This window comes from Pristis pectinata, chromosome 8 (genome assembly GCF_009764475.1).
Source record: "Pristis pectinata isolate sPriPec2 chromosome 8, sPriPec2.1.pri, whole genome shotgun sequence".
In the NCBI taxonomy this organism is placed as follows: Eukaryota; Metazoa; Chordata; class Chondrichthyes; order Rhinopristiformes; family Pristidae; genus Pristis; species Pristis pectinata.
Genome location: NC_067412.1, coordinates 78,258,976 through 78,282,660, shown reverse-complemented (window position 1 = coordinate 78,282,660; position 23,685 = coordinate 78,258,976). Strand labels below are relative to the sequence as shown.

Below are 23,685 nucleotides of genomic sequence, written 5' to 3'. Positions count from 1 at the left end.
AGTTTTTTTACTCAGAGAGTGGTGAGTGCGTGGAATGGGCTGCCGGAAACGGTGGTGGAGGCTGATACGATAGGGTCTTTCAAGAGACTGTTAGATAGGTACATAGAGCTGAGTAAAATAGAGGGCTGTGGGTAAGCCAAGTAATTTCTAGGGCAGGGACATGTTCGGCACAGCTTTGTGGGCCGAAGGGCCTGAGTTGTGCTGTAATTGTTCTATGTTCTATGTTCTAGATAATAATTCTAAAATTGACAAAGTTAGATTCCTATCTTGTGAAAGAGGAACAATAAAACATTGCAGGATTAAAAGAGCAACGAACTGATTCCATTATAATTGAATTTTCTGATTTTATTTAGAGAAAAAACAATAATTTTGAACCACAAAATATTTACAAATGAGGTTGGAGTATGGAATTTAGATAAATGCCTTCAAAATGCAGATAAACATTAGTGTTTCTCTGTAATAAAAAGGCACATAGCAATCACAAACTTTGGAATATTTTTTTTCATTGTCTGAATAGACCAACTCAATCTATTTGGTTTCTCTGATTAGCCTAGAAATTATGCTGTGCAGTAGGACTATAAAGCACCAAGTATTCATATTGCAATTTCCTACTTGTGTTTAAAAAATTAATCAAGAAAATGTTTTCAATAAAGCACTTTCATGTGCTCAGGATATCCCAAATTTATCCCACGATAAACAATGGGGAATAAGTAACCTTTTAGCAAAATTGGGGAAATGATGACCCTTCCTGCGATTTTTCTGCATTACGTTGATTCTACATCTCAACTTTAAGATGGCACTTTTCACTGCATTGATAATATGCTCACGTGTCTGGAATGGATTAGACCCACAACATTCCGATGAAAGTGAGTGATTAATCTCTGAGCCAATACTAGGCATATTAGTTTTTAAAAAAATAGGTTAAGCAATAATCTGGTAACATGACTGCATAATTTCTAGGTTTCACACGACGAAACAAAATAGTAGGCTTAATAAGAGTGTTCAATTTGTGCAGCACATTCAGTATGTGCTAGTTCCTGGCTATTATTCAGAGCATGTAGTCTCACACGGGGAAACATTTCCTGCTGTAAACTATATTCCTGTTAGTGCTTCATGAACCACCATTAAGGATGGTGCATCTACAATTGAAAATGTTCTGGGTTTGATTCCCATCTATGGGAAGTTCTCTCACCTCAGAGGGTGTTAGCTGGCCTCATCATTCCATGGCTAAGGAATTGAGGAAGCACTCATGGTCCCACATCCAGCAATCATTTGAATAAAATCAGATTCAGCAAAACCCACGCCACCACCATCAAATAGTCTGATAATATCCACTGGTGCATTTGGCAAGAGACAGCACCACCATTCATGGAGGTGTAGCCCAAGAGGAATTAACGTATCAAAATAGCTTTTGATTTGTTTGTAGTAACAAATGTTTGCTTTTTCAAAAGTGATAAATGATACACAGCTATCTACATTAATTTAGCTGACTTGCTCAAATTACACAACCATTTAATCATGATATGATTAAAATCTACAAGTTCAACATATCCAGGTGTACCGTTTTTCTAACACTTCAGGCTGACTATTTTACCATACACTACTTTCAATACTTTTTCTTCTGTCAATTAAATATCTATGTGTTCATAATTAAACAATTTGACATTCTATTTCACACTATCTGAAATACATTTTATGGATAAGTTGCATTGGCGTAAGATTCATTTCTCTAAAAATCAAAATACAACTTGTGCTTACAACACATGAAAATATAAAATAACTACGAAATAACACCTCAGTTTCCACAAGTAACATTGCCACATTTAAACTTTAGTTAATTTGTACACATTTCTATCGAGTGTTTATTCGTCTTGCTTTCTCTTGGGTTTCTTAGGATTACGAGATCTGCTTTTTGCTTTGCAAAGAGGGCAGATGGGAGCATTCCGATGGATTTGTTGATGGCAAGACAAGCAAGCCTAAGGATAGATATAGAATGGTTAGTAACTTCACATATCAGAGAATCACCATTACTACATTGCTGGGCTATTACTATATACACGTCACAGAAAATGCACTTAAAAAATAACATGTAATATAGGCAATACTCTCAAATTGTTCCCACTACTCGTAGCACTTGCAAGGCAAACATAATTACAAAGTTTAATGTCATCAGGTTTAAATGGTCTCTTTAGACATTATCTACGTTATCAAAAATGAAAACCAATAACTCTATCAGCAAGCGTTTTATTGGTTCAAGAACCTATCATAGACTGTTCTCACACTCATCATTCTTTTTCATTCTGTATTCTAAGGAAAAAAATTTATTTCTTATCCTGGGGAATAACATATATAGCTGCAAGATCATAATAATGAAGCTGCAACCTATTTCTGCAAAAATCTAATTAGCACTTCTGACAGCTATTTCATTTCTAGTTCTGGCAGAGTCATACTACATGGCATCATCTACTCACACTCTTCCTCTCACTCACCACAGCTAAAAGTTAAGTGTATGTGCCAAGAAATCCATCAAAGTTCATTCCATTCACCTCCATCACTCCTATATAGTATGTTCATCGTTACGAACCAGGTTTGAAATCCTAGGCAAAATTATTCCCCTGATACGTCTGTCAAATTTGTAAAAAGATGTCAAAATTTTACAACAGAAAAATTATTATGGTTTTGTCATTCCCTGTGATAAAAGAGTTTTAAACACATTAACAGGCTCTCATCAGTGACTGGGTTCAAAGGCCTGCCTTTATAACCGAAGACTACGAGAAACAGGAACAGTAGGCCACCATTCGGCCCCTCAACCCTGTTCTGCCATTCAAGGGCAGACCGTTTACCTCAGTGCCACTTCCCTGCACTGATGCTATATCCCTTGATTCCATTTGTGGTCAAAATTGAAAAATATCCAAACATCAGATACCATCCTGGCTGGAATTTTCAAAATACAGAAAAAAAGGATAGGGGAAAAAAGGTCAATTTGTCCATACAACTTCATTGGCCCAACATGATGCAACCTTAAATGTAACTAGTCACCTGAGGGAGACGTAGGGAAAGAGGAGAGCTGAACACATGCAAACTTGTGCAGAAAAATAAAAACAACAAAAACGTACCATATCAGGTAGAACACAAAGGATATTTGATAGTGAAAGCAAGAACACCACAAAATGGGGGCTTTGATCCTGACATGTGCAGAATATAAAATACACCTACATCAACTTCCTAAAATTTATCTTCAGTACTGATTGCACCAGAATTGTCTTCAATGATATGAAAAACTAAATTCAAACTCAATATTGAAATACATGCAATTCTCCTATTGAAAATTATGTGTGCGTTGACATTGATCCGGTTAAAGTTGCCTTTAAAATATTGCCTTTCCACCTGGTATCTAATATTCACAAATTTATCTTCATCTGCCCCCTCGCTGCTTTAACCTTTGCTGGCCTCCACATTGCTCATTTGGTGAATTGTATTTATTCCCATTCTTTCATTTCTCAGGGAGACACAAGAGACTGTTTGTTGCTCCAGATTCCAGCTTGTGCAATCTGCTGGGAGGAACTCAGTCAGTCAACCAGCATCAAGTTGTTGATGTTTTGGGTCAAAACCCTGCATCAGGACTGAGAGTGGAGAGGGAAGATAGCCAGTATAAAGAGGACAGGGAGAGTGGTGAGACAGGGACCAGTAAGTGATTGGTGGACCGAGGAGGGGTGAAAGATGACAGGCAGATTGTGCCAGGTGGGGTGAGGGGTGGGGAGACAGAGACAGGTGTATGATAGGTGGAGCCAGGCAAAACAAAAGGCAGATGGAGCCAGGTGGGGGGGTGGGAAGGGGAGGGTGAAGGCAGAGACAGCTGCTGGAGGGTGATAAGCAGGAACAGGTTACCAGTGTTGGAATCTGATATGGAAAGTGCTAATAGGAGCCATTAGGGGAGAAGCAGACAGATGGAACCAGATGGGGGATAGTGGGATTCAATGGATAAAATGAGTGGGTAGTGGGTGGATAGAACCAGAAGGAAGTGGTGTGCGAAAGGGCACAAAAATGGAAGAACTAGAGATAGGTTGGAAAGAGAGAGAGGTTGGGGAAGGGGGTGGTGGGGTGGTGGGGGGGTGGGGGGGGAAAGCAGAGAAACACAGGATGTAACAGTTACCTGAAATTGGAAAATTCAATGTTCAATGTAAATTATCCAGTTGGAATACGAGGTGTTGTTACCTCAGTTTGTATTGGCCCTCACTCTGGCAGTGGAGAAGGCAAGAACAGACAGGTGGTTGCGGGAGTGGGGAGTTGAAACGTCGTGCAACCTGGAGCTCAAGATGACCACTGCAGACAAAGCACAGGTGCCCTGCAAACTGGTCGCTCAGTCTGCACTTGGTCTTGCTGATGTAGGAGGCCACATCAGGAGCAGCAAGTGCAGTAGATGAGGTTGGAGGAGGTGATGAATCTTAGCCTCACCTGATTATCTTTCCCCTCCAAGACCACCTGTATGTGTTATCACCTCACATCTCTGGTTCATTTCTCTCATATAATTTATTTGAGTTCTTCCTGTCAGATTTTTTTTTCCCCATCGATAGCAGGGAGATGATCCTAACCAAAGTTACAAATACCTATCCTGTGACTAATGGCTTTATCCTCCTTATACCATACCACTCCAAAACATTCAGTGCAATTAACACTCAAAGACGATCTTCCCTTCTGCTGTTTAGCTGTTTGACTCTGGCCTCGCACTGTTCTGTTCCTTTCTATCCCAGTACAGAGATCATCTCTAGAAATGTCTTCTTCAATCTACCCAACTTTGAGTCTGAAGATTTACTTTCATTTTCCTCACTTATATTCTTTCCAGTTTTTTTTAATGTATGCCAACACATCACTCTAGAACTAAATCTCCAAGTTCCTTTTCTATGTGAGAAAAGTTGCTTTTCACATCAGTCAATCAAGGTTGCAAGTCACACTCTAGAGATCCGAGTATATAATCTTGGCTGACAATGTTGGAAGTGCCACCTTTCAAATGTGAAACAGTACTTTTCAGAAGGTTAAAAAAGGTTCAATGGCATCAGTTGAAAATAAAACAGGAATGTTCTCATGGTGGCATGGCCTATATTTATCCCTCAATCAATATCACTGAAAGAAACCTGTAGTTTGTGAGGTTGCTTTCCACGCTTCCTTACCATAGTAATATTATTTCAACAAATGAACAAAAATTTGTGCAACAAATGAGCAAAAGGCACTTTCTTGTTCCATAATGTCTCCATAAGACACTTCTTCAGACAATTTCTCCTTAACCATTGAAAGGTGAGTGCACAAAACATTTTACCCGGTTTTCAGCTTGCACTTACCCTGCAGTGCATCCGAATTATCAACTAATTTCATTAATTTGTTTGGAAAATAACCCTCTTTCTTAACCCAGGCCAAGAATAATCACTGCCACTTCTCAGATATTAGTTTCAACAACCATCAAAATCCACCCAGGAGTGCTTTCTCCTGGATTCAAAAACCCCTCAAAACTTGATAGGAATTCTTTCTTTTCAGTCATCGACATATTAAGTTTGTGTCTGACCAAAGGTTCAAGGAAAAGGCTTGGGATTTCAAATGGGCATCCTGTGGCTATATTAATATACATGCTTCATTGACAGCCTATTTGAAGTTAGAAAATACTTCTAAATCTCCTCTGTTCTTTTGTTTTGAAAAGTGTTTCTCAACCTGCCTTGTTTAAATTGCATAATCCACCTAAAGTCAAGGAAAAGACAGGAAAAGTGAGAAAGGGCAAAAAAAGCAAGAGAGTAAAAGACGGATAGGCAGTCCAACACACAACTCAGTGGACAATCAGTGATAAAGCTCACATAAAGATGAATGTTACAGGAATAATATCTGATCCAACTTACTCTGTGGTTTTGAACAGCGTATACCAATCTACTTACTATGAATTTGCAATACTACTTATCCACTCAGTGCAAATATGCCTGTTTGACCATCTTTTGCCTCAGCCACAGGCACAGGGAAGCTATTTTTCCATCTTCCAATATCAGAGGAAATGATGAGTGGGCTTGTGAAATTGTGGGAGAATTACCTGTTCAATTACTGGACTTCCTAACATCCTCAATCGAGGGTAGACTTCTGGGTCTTAGGGAATGAAAGTGTGCTTTTGGAAATGTAAGAGAAATAGTAGTTTAAGGGCCTAAAATCTGACCTTTTTAAGAACTACACAAGCCTAAAAATTTAGAGATTCCACACATAAGAAAGGACTATCTTTTTTTGGAGTGAAAGATGACTATGATAGTTCTGTCAGGATTTGACATAACACTTCAGATTATAAATCGTGCTTCACTGGATGACACATTGTCCTGTACCAGAGACATTGGAATCTGCTTTGTTGTATTTCCCAACCAAAATATTCTGAGTGTGTCAAGTCTCCCATTAAATTTATTCGTATCTTGAGACATGGTTGGAGATGAATAGGTGTGCAGACTGGATTTTGGTTGGAACCAAGAGGGAGTAGTAATTTCCATGTACATCAGTAAAAACAATGCCTGAGAAAGGCCAGGATGTCTTCTGTTCCTTTGTAAGGTATCCAAGTAGCCATTACATCACAGCTTAGGGGTTTAGTCAGGAAGAACCTCATTATCCATTCTGAGCATCAGGTGATGTTAAGTGACATCGAAAGGGAGAGGTTTTGGAAGTTAATGGGAGGAAAGGATCAGGATTCTTTGGAATGAGTAGCAGTCTTCAGGGTGAGAGCTCAGTACAGTTGGAGTTCAACATCCACTGAAGCGGAGCTTGACTACCTTGGATTTGCAGTTTGTATAATTCTATTGTATAACTGGAATAGTTTTTGTATTTTTGGTGTCTGAACAATAAACGCAGGAGAAGTCATTTTAATTCAGTTTAAAGAGACCTCCATATAGGGGCACACCAAATAAAATCATTTCCCATTCAATGCTTATTTAGAACCTTACCAGTAGTATGCTCGACAACTGGGTTTTTACTGGGAACACTCAGAACTACCAGGATTCAACAGTGCTGCATGAGCTTCAGGGGGGGTAATTTAGAGAATGCCCCCTTGAGCAGGTCCAAGCCCAACACTGGGAACACAGCTGAAATAAGAGGTTTTTTTTTAAATTTGCTTACCTGCTCTTTGGTTTAACCACCTAAGCACCATCTGGTATGGATCACAAACCTTTGGACTATCAACTCCCAGTCTCCAACCCAACACCCACACCTCCCTTCTAGGTTCTCATCCTTCAATACAACTTCAGTGTCCCTCCCAGGCCTCTGACAGGACCCACCCTCCTTCCCTCAGGACCCCAAGCTGAATGTGCACCTCTGGCCTCCTCTCCCCATACTTGTTCTGAACGTGCCTGTTATTTTCCTTTGAATGCAAAGGAAAAATCTTACCATTGTGTAGGCCCATTCAGTGTACTTGGTGCTACTGAATTTTCTTGTGGTAGGCCACAAATAAAAGGACATTCAGCACACCACACAGTGGCCACTTACTAAGCCACTGCAGGCGCCAGTGAATTTCTAGGCCATTCTCTGTACCTAAAGAGGGAGAACGCCAATGATGAGGCTGATTTCCTTTGTTGCCCCACTGTGTGACCCTCACTTCATGGTGATTCAACATGCCTTATTGCTACCAGCAGCTAATATTTTCAAAGGAGAGAGCAGACCGCTGCCCTAACAGAAGTATCCAAAATTTACAATTGCCAGAAAAATATGGCTTTAATTAGGCCAAAGTTTTATTTCAGTGAACACGAGCCTGGGGAGGTGCAAGCTGAAGTTCTGGACCAGCAAATACTTTGTTTTCTCCCAGTGGCTTCAGTGTTTACTGCAGACCCAAATCCAAAGGTACACCCCGCTTTTCCCAACATTAAAAGCTAATAGACTAGCAGCCATGTGAAGCTGCATTTGAACATTGGTCTTGAATCGTTTATTAAAATGTCAAGAGAAATTTTCATTGATGTTACCTTCATAGGAGGGGGTTGCTGTCGGAATGTGGCTGTTTGTCGGGCATCCTGTTTCCTGGCCACCTGTAGCTGCTGGGCAGCAGCAGCTGCTGCTGCAAGCGACTCTGGTATGGGTGGTTCCTGAGGCTCTGTCTGCCATTCCGCTTTCTGCTTCTCAAAGTAACTAAATAGCAAAAACAATGAAATTCTTATTGACTGTCATTGTCAAATGGAGGGCATTCAGGTAATATCAGATGTGTGCAAACATTATTGATTACCTAAATAACCAGACTTATTACAAACAGCAATGTGAGTATTTTCTGTCCTCGTTTTAATTGCAGTGCAACCTCAACATGACATGCCTTCTTACATCTTGGTTTTAGATGCACTGCTTGTATTATCCTTGTCCCCCAAGATGGCAGTTAGGTATCTAGTACATTCACTTATAACGTAGGTAGCTTATAAGTTGTCCCTTGGCAGCCGTGTTAAATTTCTGCACTTCACCTTGCAACAATGGAATTCTGAAAGCATTGAGCAATTCATTCTCCAAGGCCAAATTCACATACTTTCTCCTTAAGGCATTAATTCTTGCTACAACATATGTCAACAGTTGCCAGCAATTCTCCAGCACCTCACACAACTCTTCAAGGAACCCAGACAGACATCATTTTCTCATGTCCACCAACCAAGGTCATAGACTTTCCATTCACAAGTACTACGCAAAGCTTGCAAATTGGTCTCAGCAAAATGCCAAGCCTTGTATGGCCTATCTTCAAGCAGTGGACATACCAAATCTTGTTGCATAGTCTGCCTCTTGCTGCAATAACAGGTCTCAGGTATTATACCATAGCTCCATTTCACCACTTAGCTCAGGACCAGCCACCTTGAGTATGGAGGCAGTTTAGGGGATTCCCAAGCAGGTCATTTCTCCCCCGACTCACAGGAACTTTCTCAGTAGTCCCAATACCTATGCCAAACCCACTATCAATACTGCATGTAATGCCTGCCACAACTCTTCATAGTTGGCACAACAGCAGTGAAGGCTGTCTGTGTTGTCAGAAAGAAGCTCCTATGTAACCTTCATATTTCCTACTGCAATATGACCATGCAGAGAGTGACAGGTGTTCTCCTGCTGCGGTTCCACCTAGACATTGAAAATTAACAACCTTTTCAGAAAGCATCCCAGCTGGGCCTCATCTATAATCCACATGCATCCTTATCAGTATGAACATCAGAAGGAAGTATCCTAATTATTTTCTACCAAAGGTATTGGGCCTAATTAGAATGCTCAACTGCATCCCTGGCTGAAAGCAGCAAATTCAGCAAAGACTTAAGAGTGGAACTCTGCTGTTTCTTGTCTGACTAAGTTAATATCATATTCAGCAATGCTCCTCCATACCAAACCACTCAAGACATTTGAGGGCTTTGCAAGCAATAGTTCAAATTCTACCACTTTATGGCACAGGCTAATAAAAATGCACATTGAGGGTCAGTTTTATATCTTTAGTTTTGTCTGTAACAAATAGGCAGTTGGAGAAATGATATACAAGGCCGTAAATTTGGAAATGCCCCAAGATGGTTCAATAGAGACCATTGAAGCAGAGTGGACGTAGAGTCAAAGCTGGCCAAAGAGGTGGGCTTTCAGGGAGTGTGCTGAAACTAAGGATTCCAGAACAAGCCCCACGTGGTTGAAGACATTCTACCAATTGCAGAACAAGCAACGGCACCATACACAGAATGTTTGTTGTGGGAGACTTTAAGGAGACTCAGGGCTGGAGTAGAAAAAGAGATAGGGAGCGGCAAGGCCATGAAGAATTGAGAATTACACGACTTGGAGTGAGTATAGGTCAGTAAACAACGTCGCAGTGAGTAATCAAGACTTGGTGCAACATCGGCTGCAAATGATGGAATTTTAAATGAGCTGCTGCCAGAATATTATTCTACTTAATAAAGATGACGAAAGCAGAAATAAGGATTTCAAAGGCAGGTGGGCTGAAGTAAGGGCAAAATAAGTGATATTTTGGAGGTGAAAATAGACAGCCTCTGCAATGGATTCTCTGGTTACAACTTGTCTACTGAAGTCGAGGACTGCAGCATTCAAATCAGGTGGCCCTGACCTTTACAAGAAATCGAGATATGACATCCATAAAGCTATCAGAGATGCCAAGAGACAATACGAGTCCAAAATCGAGTCCCAGACCAGCCGCCAGTTGTGGCAGGGCTTACATGCTATAACGGGTTACAAAACGAAGTCGGGCAGCATCTCTAACAACAGCACATCCCTTCCTATGTACATTTTGAACAGAAGGGGATTGGTATGTCACCATCCACCCAACAGTCTCCAATGCACCTAACCCATAGTCACCGCTGAGGACATAAGATCAGCCTTCTGGAGAGTGAACCCATGGAAAGCATCTGGCCCGGATGGTGTCCCTGGCTGTATCCTTAGATCCTGTGCAGATCAGCTGGCGGGGGTACTTGCAGACATTTTTAATCTCTCCCTGCTGAGGTTCCCATCTGCTTTAAGAAGACCACTATCATTCCAGTAACTAAGAAAAACAAGGTAACGTGCCTTAATGACTACCGCCCGGTGGCTCTGACATCCACCATCATAAAGTGCTTCAAGAGGCTGGACACGGCACGCATCAACTCCAGCCTCCCCGACAACCTCAACCCACTGCAGTTCGCCTACCGTCAAAACAGGTCTACTGCGGATGCCATCTCCCTGGCCCTACACTCATCTCTGGAGTATCTGGACAGTAAAGACACCTACGTTAGACTATTCTTTATTGACCACAGCTCAGCCTTCAATATCTAATTCCAAGCAAATTCATCACGAAACTCTGAGACCTGGGACTCAACACCTCCCTTTGCAACTGGATCCTTGACATTCTGGCCAACAGACCGCAGTCAGTAAGGATAGGCATTAACACCTCCACCACGATTATTCTCAACACTGGTGCCCCACAAGGCTGTGTCCTCAGCCCTCTACTCTATTCCCTATACACTCATGACTGTGTGGCCATATTCCACTCTAACACCATCTACAAGTTTGCAGATGATACCACTGTGTGGGCCATATCTCAAATAATGATGAGTCGGAGTACAGGAAGGAGAGAGAGCTTAGTAACATGGTGTCATGACAACAACCTTTCCCACAATGTCAGCAAAACAAAAGAGCTGGTCATTGACTTTGGGAAGGGGGGCAGTGCACATGCTCCTGTCTACATCAACAGTGCTGAGGTCAAGAGGGTTGAGAGCTTCAAGTTCCTGGGAGTGAACATCACCAATAGCCTGTCCTGGTCTAACCATGTAGACGCCATGGTCAAGAAAGCTCACCAGTGCCTCTACTTCCTCATGAGGCTAAAGAAATTTGGCATGTTCTCTTCGACACGCACCAGTTTTTATTGACACACCATAGAAAGCATCCTATCTGGATGCATCATGACTTGGTATGGCAACTGCTCTGCCTGGGGCCACAAGAAACTGCAGAGAGTTGTGGACACAGCTCAGCACATCACAGAAACCAGCTTCCCCTCCATGGACTATGTCCCTACTTCTCGCTGCCTCGGTAAAGCACCAGCATAGTCAAAGACCCCATCCACCCTTGACGTTTTCTCTTCTCCCCTCTCCTATCAGGCAAAAGACACAAAAGCCTGAAAGCACGTACCACCAGGCTCAAGGACAGCTTCCATCCTGCTGTTATAAGACTATTGAACAGTTCCCTAGTACGATAATCTTGACCTCACAATCTACCTCGTTATGACCTTGCACCTTATCATCTACCTGCACTGCACTTTCTCTGTAGCTGTGACACTTTATTCTGCATTCTGTATTGTTTTACCTTATACTACCTTAACATTATTGTGTAATGAATTGATCTGTATGAATGGTATGCAAGACAAGTTTTTCCACTGTACCTCGGTCCAAGTGACAATAATAAACCAATTCCACTTACAATGGCTCTAAGAGCATGGCTGGGTTGAATGTTGCAATCTGTGATAAAGACGTGCAATTTGTGACAGAAGACATCTCCAGGCCATTCTATTGGTCAAGATTTTTGACCACACAAAGGCAGCAGAGGGATTCAGCTGAAATTCAGAAAAGCTACATTTGGGGGTAAAAATGCATTTTTAGTCACTTTTGCTAAATTAATGATACTTTGTACTCCACCTACACATTTACTTCACTGACTTCAACAATTCAATAAACAAGTCAAGACCAAGAAGTTATATTCCATCATTATCAAAGACGCTTACTCAAGGGAAAGCTTTTCTTCTTCCTCACACAAGTCTGGTAACCGTTGCAAACCCAGAGTCATTCTCAAGGCATCGACGTGTTCTTTAAGAGGCTTGTATTCCTCATGCAGACGTCTTGTAGATTCAAGCAGTTTGTTCAAGTCATTTTCAGATTGTTTTATTGTATTTTCCATCTACATAAAAAAAATCCTTAGTGGAAGCAGTGCATTGAAAATAAATGACACTATTAACAAGTATTTACCCTATGCCATTTTTCTTGTGGAGTCATGTATTACTGGGTATTGGGATACCATTCCAAATGGATTGGGATCAATTAAAAAATATGAAAACTCCTTGAATGAACTTAATGAATGATGGTGATGTTTTCATTTGCACAAGGTGATCCTGATCCAGCCCTCTGCTATCCAGGATGCTACTTAGGTTGATTTTCCCTCTCCAGATGCTTTAGACAGACTCACTACCTGGAACCAATACAATGGAGAAATTGTCAAGGAACAAATTTCAGCTTGATGAGAGGTCAATATTAGTTCTCTTTCTCTTGCCACAAAGAAGAGCCCTGGCTTGCTGATTTTTTTAAAAATAGCATTTTTTGTTTAGAGCTGCAGTAATTTGTGTTTTTTTAGACAAATTAACTGCCTGCTAAATTTAAAAATAAACTACCAAGTGGAAATTTAAACTATTTAGTTTAAATGCTGCCTTGGGCACCTGGCTGGAACCGATTGTTGCAACTGGATCGAAAATAAACAGAGACACATTCAATTTGTTTTAACCCATTTCACTCGTTATCTACAGACATCAATGGTATACCAACTTAATACGCATTTTTGTTATGGTCCTGTTTTAACAATGAATGATCTACAATTAAATCAACTTGTAGCAATTTTCATCAAATAAAATCCAACACCACGTTAATGTGCCTTCAACATACCACATTGATATCAGCATGGATCAGTCGCAGTTCTTCTACATGAGCCATCTTCTCCTGGAGCAAGAGATCCATTTCATGTTTATAGTCTTTCAAGTGCCTTTCTTCAGATTCCAGTGCATCAAATTCAGCCTTCAACCGAGCTTTAATTTTTTCCATTTGCACTGTCTTAGCCCTGCAATGTCATATGAATATTTAAGGTTTCTGAAATCTAAACACACAATCCAACAGATCCCACTGGAGAGGTCCTATGTACAGATATTAAATTGAATGACTGGGGTTAACTCTGACACCTCAGGTGGTTTGAATAACGCAAAAAAGGTGAGTAGAGTCCAAAAACCCATGTAGAATTCCTGCATCAAAATTTACAGGAGACAACTTAGGGCAGCAATGATTTTTAAAGTCTACCTGAAGTAACTGCATGGCTGATGGTTAATCAGTGCAATATCTTATTAAAAGAGCAGTACCTCCCACACTGCAGCAGTGGTACATCAGACAAAATTACATGCTTAAGCCTTGGTGTGGAGCTTGAATCTGCAACTTAATTTGGTTCTAACAGAGGTACCAACTGTCCTCCCACAACTTTCTCCTACAGATTTTAGCTCTCCTGATAAAATGGAAGCCAATCTACAATAAATGTATATTTATAAAGTGAAAACTCAAATTAAGTAGTATACTGCAAAACTGACAGACAGTGTTTGGTGCATTGTGTAGAATCTGGGTGAGTCCAGTTCATGTCATTGCAAAAACTGTTTACTCACAGGGATCTAAACAGCAGCTTGCTGAATATATGCAGCCTGGAAATCCAGTTCAAAATCCCTTGAACAGTGTATATCCCTTTTTATACATATGCTTCTTTCTCTGTTAGTTTCAGTTGATGAATATCGTGGCTGTAGGGCTTTGAGTTATAAACCATTCACCAACAAACAGAATATTTAACATTTTCCTTCCAGCTTCCAGCGTGGTTTCTAGAATTCTGAGATAAAGCATCTGTAGAGACCCAATGACAAAGATACAATGACACGTTCCTGGTTTGTGCTTCCCCAAACAAAATGCAGTTGTCCAATCTCAATCCAGTTCCTGGTTGGAGTGGACTGACAGTAAAAAGTAATGGCAGCTTGCTGCAAAGTGGTAAAGTTGTGGCAGCCATCTATTGGTATCCAACACTTCGACTGCACCTCTCTTCCAGAAACAAAATTCTACCACCCCCCCCCCTCCCCCTACCCCTCATTTGGAGTCTGCCAATTGCTATTTCTTTAGAACTGGAACAGGCTGCAGAAGCCCATGTCCACCTGCTTTCACAGAACAATTCAATTTATTCATCTCCTGACTTATATTGCATTGCTTTCATACCAGAAACAATCTGATTCAACAGCCACAAGTATTTAGATCTTTGTATGAAAATTATGCACAACTCTTTTACTCAATCTTCATAGTAACCCAATCTATAACTGAGGTCTACTGCTCATTAGTGAAGTTAATGTCAAAGAATCGCTTGGTCAATACTACATCTGTTGACTAAGATTGAAAAACTCCTGCTTGCTAATTGTTTGGTCAAGCATGTCTTTTTTGTATGGCTTGCAATACAACACAATAGAAGTTCAAATGAAAAGTTACTAACCAGAAACATCTCCGTTCCTCTCTCCACACTTGCTGCCTGACCTGCTGAGTATTTCCTTTATTTTTGTTTATATTACTTACACCTTCAAACAATATACATAATTTAAGAATTTTCAATCTAAAATCAATATTTAAATAAAGTACTAAAAATATTGAAGTATTTATTATTTTGTACCATCAACATCCTACTTTACTATTTATAAATTCCTCTGCATCACTTTCATGGTATAATTGGTGTGAAGTGAAAATGCCTTGCCAAGATGATTCCACTTCACACAAACTACATTTGACAAAAGTAGCTGAAACTCCACAAAATCCAAAGCTCAAGCAAATGTTTTAACACATCTCAGAGCCCAGAGAGATAAGCAACCAGTACTGATATTAAACACGATGACGCTGGAGGAACTCAGCAGGCCAGGCAGCATCTGTGGAGAAAAACAGGCGGTCAACGTTTCAGGTCAGGACCCTTCTTCAGGACTGAAGATAGGAAAAAGGGAAGCCCAATATATGGGAAAGAAAAGCAGAGTAGTGATAGGTGGACAAAAGAGGGGAGGCGGGGTGGGCACAAGGTGGTGATAGGTAGATGCAGGTAAGAGATAGGCTAGCCTTTTTTTCCCTACCTTTTTTTTCCCTTTCTCTCCTTACCTTTGACCCATCCCCCAGTGGATCTGCTCTCCCCTCCTCCTGCCTATCACTATCTCTTACCTGCATCTACCTATCACCACCTTGTGCCCACCATGCCTCCCCTTTTTTGTTCACCTATCACTGCTCTGCTTTTCCCTCCTATATATTGGGCTCCCCCTTTTCCTATCTTCAGTCCTCAACTGAAACGTTGACCACCTGCTTTTCTCCACGGATGCTGCCTGGCCTGCTAAGTTCCTCCAGCATCATCGTGTTTTTCATCTAGATTCCAGATCTGCAGTCTCTCCAGTGCTGATATTAAATAATTCTATTGGTATTATTTATTTTTTATTTCACCTGCTACTGGATAAACATAATTTCTGGTTACATAAATTGACTGAGTGAAGTGGAAATATGTTTGCTGAAGACAAGCAGTATTTGAAAAGCACAATTTATTGATTTTATAAAGTGGGCCCATTTGTGAGGGTGGATAGGAAAAAGACATTCAAAAATGTTGATGAAGAAGAAATAAAAATTGAAATTTATAACATTTAAAACAATTAAAAACATTAAAAATAAAGTTAAATAATTTTTTAGGAAGCAATTTACATTCCCATTTCTCTTCCATGCCATAGAACTATAATCCCCATTGCAACCAACAGGATCTCAACTCTATGCCTGCTTTGACCTGGTGCAAGACCCAGAAGGGGAATACACCATTATAATGATGGGGAAATTGCAGCAAGGTTGAATTTTTCCACTGAACTCTATGGTGACCCCAGTAGTAGGGTGCCGTCAGATTCACCTCTTCAAACAAGTCAAACAGGTACCACAGTTCCATGTTGCATACCTCACGGGTGAAAATCCAGGAATAACAAACACGTAAATAGCTGAATGCCATGGTTCTGATCTGAAGTGCCAGCATGATCCAGCCCATAATCTGAGTATCAGCATACGACAGGCATTAATGTGAGGGCAGATGGTGTTGGGTTTGTGAGGATAGAAGATTGAGCATTCACAGAACAATGAATGGAGATTGTGAACAATACCAGTATTCTAAGCAGAACAAATCCAAGTGCTTATTCATTTTCTGGGGATTCATTTTAAAAGTGATTCTGGCAATAGACCAGAACAGATGCAAATAATCTACACCATTCTTCATTATATTTTTATTACAGTTGTTTCACGTTCAATCTGGCGCTCAGTTCCCTGATGTACTTATTTTCTCTTTGATGTGTCTAATGATCTGTGGCGTACTTTCTGTTTTCAATTTACCTCAATTCCATTGCATAATATGAGAAACAGCCCCTCAATGACCTGGTGGGTGCATGATCCTACTTTTAAGAATCCATGTCTACCAAATGTCAGAGACTTTCTCACATTATGTGAGAAAACTGTATTAAATTGAGTACGAGAAGCATCAAGAGGCAGTAATTAAGAAGAATATGGTCATTTAAGAAGCAGCAGTTTACATTAATAATTAAGCAAAAATATCTCACTACTGGAGCAATAGTACAAATTAACTTATTCAAGGATTTGGGGTAAATTAAAGATAGTTCACTCAACTATTAGTGCCTACACACTGTTTCCATTTCCTTCATTCCTCTCTGGGAGGTTGGAATTTAATCATTATAGTTTCATTGGGTCAATAGAGTGATGTTGGATAATTTTCAATGCACCATCAAAGCAGCCAGATTTTCATGATTAAATCCTTATATTGAATGTTTACAGGCACCTCACTGGAAGCCATGCCTCAAACGGCCATGCATTTTCCAGTGTAGGTCAAAAGATAGCAATCAAAAATAATGAATCTGGCAGGTTTTCCTTCCTCTATCTCAGGGGTATCATGGTCAAATGGTTGGTACAGTTAGCATGCATGTAAAGCATCAAAACTAAACTTCAAACAGCAAGCAAACTGTAACAGATGAAAGTGTGCTCTTTTTAATAGACCCCCCACTTATTGGGCAAGTTCTATGGCTCTGTTCTTTATACAATTGAATACATGTTTGCTTTATTTTCTTCTCTAATCTACAATTCAAAATGAGAGAAAAGTGACAGGGTCGTTATGATTGGTTGTTCTCATTCACCACTTTTCTTCACTCAGATTGGTTTACAAATCTAAAAAAATTGTTTTACAATATAAAAATAGAAAAGTTACTGAATACTGAAATAATTTAGTCACTTAATGTCAGAAATGCTTTTAGCATGTTTCCTCCCATATAACTACCCCTGTCTGGGGCTCAGAGGAGTTATACCTTTCATCTGGCTCCTGTAGAACTACAGGGGGTGCTGACAACCCGGCAAGGAATTTAAAATACCAACTATGTGGAACAAGTGGGAATGGAGAAAATAAGTTTTATGTTTATTACAGAGATATTAATTTCATTCTTTTTCAGGGGTTTAAGATTAAGCAATTAAGTAGAAATTCTGAGCCATTGTTTGAGTTGTAGATTATCTTACATTGCTGAGAGAAAGCCTTTTGTGTAAAACATTCATTTAAAAGATAATTTGATGCCAAGCATAGGCACTGAGACAGAAGCTAATTATCTTCACCTGGACCAATGACCACTGATCTGAATCAGGACAGGTCATCAAAGATGATACAGGGAAAAGTCTCCTTGAGTATTGCCAGAGACACAGAGACCCATGCCAGAGACCCGAGTTCATTCCTAACCTCGGGTGCCGTGTATGTGCAGTTTGCATATTCTCCCTGTGACAATATGTGTTTTCCCTAGATGCTCCAGTTTCCTCCCACATCCCAAAGACCCATAGGTTGGTCAGTTAATTTGCCACATAAATTGCTCTCAGTGTTTAGGTGAATGGTAGAATCTGGGGTGAGTTGATGAGAATGTGAGGAGAATGAAACATTAATATTGGATCAGTGTTAATGGGTGTTTGATGATCGGTGCAGTCTCAATGGGCTGAGATCCTCCATGCTGTAGTTCTACTCCAGAGGCAGCTTCAGAACTGTAAATCCATTATGATTTGGACAATAAGGTCTTAACTCATATTATAAGTTGGAGCAAGGTTTTGACAAAAAGTAAAAAAAAAACTCATGCTAGAACAAATTAATGTATTTTATAATGTAAACAACTTGAAAGTTTGGAGAGGGTTATGGGAATTGGCTGGAAGTAAACATAGATTTGTTTAAATCTTAAAACAAATTCCGTAAATTGTGACCAAATGGTATTGAAGTAATAATCCAATTCCAATTATATCTCAGATGCATGGTGTGTGACATTTTCAATAGTGCAAAAAGTGTTTATGTAGCACCTTTAGCACACCTCAGTTCCCAGGATGTTTCACAGGAGCATCATCATACATAACCTAACATAGTCTCACATGAAGAGATGGTAGAGTAAATGATCAAAGATTTTTCTATGTGATAGATTATAAATGAGCATCTTGGAAGTGGAAAGAAGGCGGAGAGGTTAAGAGATTCTGAGAGCACTCTTCAAAGCCTAAAGACACAGCAACCAATGGCAGTGATAAAGTCAAGGTTGTTTAAGAGCCCAGGCATCTCAGAGGTTTATAGGGCTGGAGGAAATTACAGGGAACGGGATTGGCAAGGCCATGGAAGCACATGAAATGTTAGAACACAAACCTCAAACCTGTTCCACCATTTGATATGATCATGGCTGCTCTGCTCCAGGCCTCATCACCTTTTCTGTACTAGTTCCACATAACAGCAACAAATAATCTGCTGGAGGAACTCGTTGGGTCGAGCAATATCTGGGGGAGGAAAGGAACTGTCAATGTTTCAGGTTGAAACCCTACCGCAGGCCATGCAGAATTTCGACCCTAAACGTTGACAATTCCTTTCCTCCCCCTACGAGTTCCTCCAGCAGATTGTTTGTTGCTCCAGATTTCAGCATCTGCAGTCTCTTCTGTCTCCAGTTCCCCAGAGGCTTTGATTCCACAATCTTTCAAAAATGTATCTACTTCCTCTTTAAGTACCTCCAACGATCTAGCCTCAACACTGAGAGGTAGAATATTTCAGAAATTCACCTGCCTCTGAGAAGTTAGAATCATGAGCAAGAAGATGAACAAGTTCGAGGGTTATGGGCCTAACGAACATGGTGTGAGTTAGCAAGTAGCAGCTAGGTTAAAGGAGGTTGAAGGAAGGAATATGTTGGAATAGTCGAATCTAGGTAACAAAGGCATGGACAAGGGTTGCAGCAACAGATGACTGGAGTCAGAGGTGAATTCAGGTGTTACAAAGGCAGCAGCAGGCTGCCTCGGTGATGACTTGGAAAAGTTGGTGGTAAAATATGACACTAATGTTGCAAGTAGTCTGATTCAGTTTCAAACACTTGCCAGGGAGAAGAATGGAATTTGTCATTTGTGGTGTGAACCTAATAAAACAACATTAATCTTCCCAATATTTAGTTGCAGGACATTTTTGCAGTTTTTTTGATTTTCATGTCAAATAATAATATGACAAATTTAGAGACAGTGGGGGAATCATATAGAGAGGTTACTGAGGAAAACCAATATGTTCGCATTTGTGAAAACTGGCTGCGTTTTCAGATGATATTGTCAAGAGGAAACATGTAAATGCAAAAAGAGACATAATTGAGGACACCAGAAGTAATAGTGCAGAAATGAGAAGGGAAGTCATTACTAATCACAATCACAAGGGATATAATTAGTGATAAGAATTGTTCTAGTACCATGGCAGAAATGCAAAGCTGTTTCGGAGGCAGATGGGGGTGGGGGGGGGGGGGGGGGGAGGGGGGTGTGCAGATGTGGGTGGAATTCAAAACCACAATTGTGGGAAAGGCTAGCATGAATTTGGGAGGCTATTCCCTCAAATTGTATAAGTTACAATTGAAAATTGACCATTCCCAGAGTGAAATGTGATAACAACTACAGAGTTATTCTCTGTTGCATGTTGGGTACGATTTCTGTATCACCCACATAAGAAGTAATCCCATTTTACAAAAAATACTCCTTCAGAATAATTGGTGTTGAAATTAGATCATGCCAGCCCAGGAGCAACCTTCATCGGGTAATTCTGGGACAATTTAATATCACAGCTCTGGACTGGAAACTCCACAAGTTTAGTCGCTTCCTTACCATTAATCCTTCAGTCGCCCATCACACCCATGCCCCTAATTTCTATTACATCCATACAAGAAAATAGCTTTCCAGCCTTATCCCACTTTCCAACTCTTGCTCCACAGCATTGAATGTTATAGTACTTGATGTGCACATTCAAGCACATTTTAAAATGTGATGAAGTTTCACCCCCACTACCCTATCATCTAACAATTTTCATATTTTCTCCATCCACTGGGTGAAAGCAATCCTCAACTCATCATGAATTCTTCCAGGAATTACTATGAATCTTCACCCTATGTTATTGACTACTGTTAAAGGAAATTACAGTTAAGGAGGAGCAACTGAGGCCCTTCAATTTTATATACCAATTAAATCTCCCCTCACTTACTTACGAATTAAACAACCCAAGTCTAAATAAAAATGCTCCACGGTTGCAGATTTCACCACAATATGTGTTCCTTTCCCAGCTCTGCACTACCTAAAGGAACTGTGTGTGTTTGGATCAAGGACAGGGTTGGGTTTGGGGGGGTTGGTGTGAGGGGTACTGGAAATTAGTACGGGGGAGGGGTCAAGCAACTGAGATTAGCAGCTCCATTGGGAGTCGATAGGATAACTACATTGAAAGATCCTGAGTATGTCACAACGAAAGAACCGTTGTCCTGGTGACCAATGACTGTTGCTCCTGGGTTAACGTGGTCTCGTTTCCCCCATAAATGCTCCAAAAGAAGAAGCTACACAACTTGATGAGCAATTGATGAAATTTGTCCAAGTGAGGCTCACACTGGTAAGTGCCCAGTCAAATTTTCCAGAGTAAAGCAAAGTGACCCCGAAGTGGTCGTTACCGCATTTCACTCTGCAAAAGTTCTGCATTGGCATTAATTCTGACCATTTTACCACTGAAACATATTCTGCCTACCAATTTTTTAAGTTAAGAAGTTTTCACTCGAGAAGTGTTCGTAAAGATATTAATTGTATTCCAACTGCATCATTTCTTAAAACTTTGACTCCCGAATAACATTATGAACTATAAAACTTGTTCAACCGCCCAAGTGATTCTTCCTCTTAAAGCCCACTTGGAAGACAGTTAAAAATTCCACGATATTTCCAAAGGTTCTCTAAAGCAACTCAAGAAAGTAACTCTTTCGTTAGCATTTTTCACTTTTCCGACTGTAAGCGCCATTCATTAACGTGGACCTTCTAATATGTTAATGGATATTTTGTTTCTGTTCACTCTTAAAACGTTTTGCCTAACGGAACCCGTGTGCGTAACGGAATACAGACTAATGCCGAAAGGTTCAAGTATAAAACACGACAATTCTCCGGCTGTTATTAATGTGATCAAACAATTCATAACTGATTGTATTTTGGTTGAAACTAACTAAACCGAACTGTCAATACTGTTAAAGTGTTTGGAGATTAAATTTAGGAGATCGGAGACCTACTCGAAACAAATTAAGTTATGTTTAAGAGTTAACATTTTTTCAAAATACGTTACGTATTTAAGGTTTGTACATTCACTTCATTCACGCTAAAGATGTACATACTGAATAAGGTGCACAGCCTTTTTAAGAGGAAAGTCTAGACTGGATACCACCATTGTAAATAGGTATGATGCATCAGCCCCACATATTGTTTGGACCACACTCGAGATGCTAAAGCTATGTATTAACAGAATACTCAAGTACGTTATCTTCACCTTATTTCCTTAATGCTTTCCAATTTGCACATGATCTCCTGCTCCTCGGTCATGTTGCTTGCAGTAAATGTGCAGTGAGAATCTGAATAAATGCTAACAAAAGAAGTCTCCCCGTAGCTGCTTCACACATCTAACAGCGAGCGAGCACGCACGCAGCACTAGACCTCGGGAGTTGCAGTCCTTTCCACCCGAAATAGAAAGAAAATTCCCAAGTATAAACTACTACTCCCGTCAGGCCCCGTAAAAACCCTCACTTCCTGTTCTTCAGCACTCCTCTGGGAAAGTGGGGAAAAGGAAGCTCTCGGTACATTTCCTTCTCTTAACACTTCGTCTCTATAAAATGCCACCCAGTTAGAGTGAAACTTCACAAGCTGTGATTTTTTTCTTTAAAAAAACTTATTCAAATATGTTTTCTTATCATAATGCGCATGTTTAAAATAAAAAAATGCTTATTTTAAGTAGAAACAGAAAATACTATGCTGTATTTAAAATACGTCTTAAAATATAAAAGGAAAATAATTTTTAGTTGTAGGTTTTTCAATCTCAAATCCTACGTCTAAAATAATAGCTTACGTGTTTTTTAGATGTAGGTGTGGTAATTCTTCCCTTAAATGAATATGTAACATTTTTCCACTTTTTTCTAAATATTTCTTCCCAGCTATTCAATAGTAATTACTGTTACAAGGAAGAGAACTGCTGGCAATGGAAAGAATTACCTGAAATTGTTAAGCAGCTGCATATAAAATCTAGGCAGTAAGAGAAGACTTAGATTTTTTTAAAAAGTCAACAGGTCAGGTAGCATCTTTATATACAGGAACAAAGTCAACCTTTCAGGTTGAAGACCATTAGCAGGAGAGAAAATAAGTTAGTATTAACTTTTAAGGATGGAATGGATTGGACAAAGGGATCACTGATAAAGTGAGGCAAGTTTTGCGGTGGAATCAGTGGTAAATGAGATCATGTTTGAAGGGTTAATGGGGATCATTAGGGAGACAGAACATGTTCATAAAAAGCTTTGAAATGAGGGCAGTTAGAAATTGAGAACGGACAAAGGAAAGTGAAAGTTATGACATTCAGAGAAAAAAAAGTTGTGGCTTCAGGACAATGTCCAGCAGGTTAAGCTGTGGTAATGGAGGGAGAAAACCTGAGCCACTATCACATATGGATCACCTGGTCCATTCTGATACAGGAAGTTACCTGAAATTGTAGAATTCAATACTTAGTCTAGAAAGCTGCAATGTACCCAGAAGGAAGATGGGGTGATGTTCCTCTAATTTACATAAGTGGGGGGGAGGTCACAGACAGATTAATCAGAGTGGGAGTTAGTGACAGGCATCAGGAAGACAGGCATGGGCAGAACACAAATCTTAGTGTAGACTGGGCTCATGCAAGGCTGCAACATTACCCTGACAATTTTTTCAATCTTTCTCAAGGAAATGCTGAACCTCACCTCCTACAAGCTTCTTACTGGAGTGGAGCTAATCCACAAGTCTAATGGGAAACTGTTCAACCTATAGTGCCAACACCCCAAACCAAAAGTCATTCCAATCTCAGTCACTG

At 40.1% G+C, this 23,685-nt stretch overlaps 1 protein-coding gene across 1 annotated transcript; it reads right to left on the bottom strand.

Moving 5' to 3' along the window:
• Positions 1-321: 321 nt before the first annotated feature.
• Positions 322-22,433, bottom strand: zc4h2 (zinc finger, C4H2 domain containing). The gene is made up of 5 exons (XM_052021122.1): positions 22,126-22,433; positions 13,128-13,299; positions 12,200-12,372; positions 7,962-8,124; positions 322-1,976 (listed from the first exon to the last, which is right to left on the bottom strand). The coding sequence occupies exons 1-5, from the start codon at positions 22,176-22,178 to the stop codon at positions 1,863-1,865; spliced, it is 675 nt and encodes a 224-aa protein (XP_051877082.1). The 5' UTR covers positions 22,179-22,433; the 3' UTR covers positions 322-1,862.
• Positions 22,434-23,685: the final 1,252 nt, after the last annotated feature.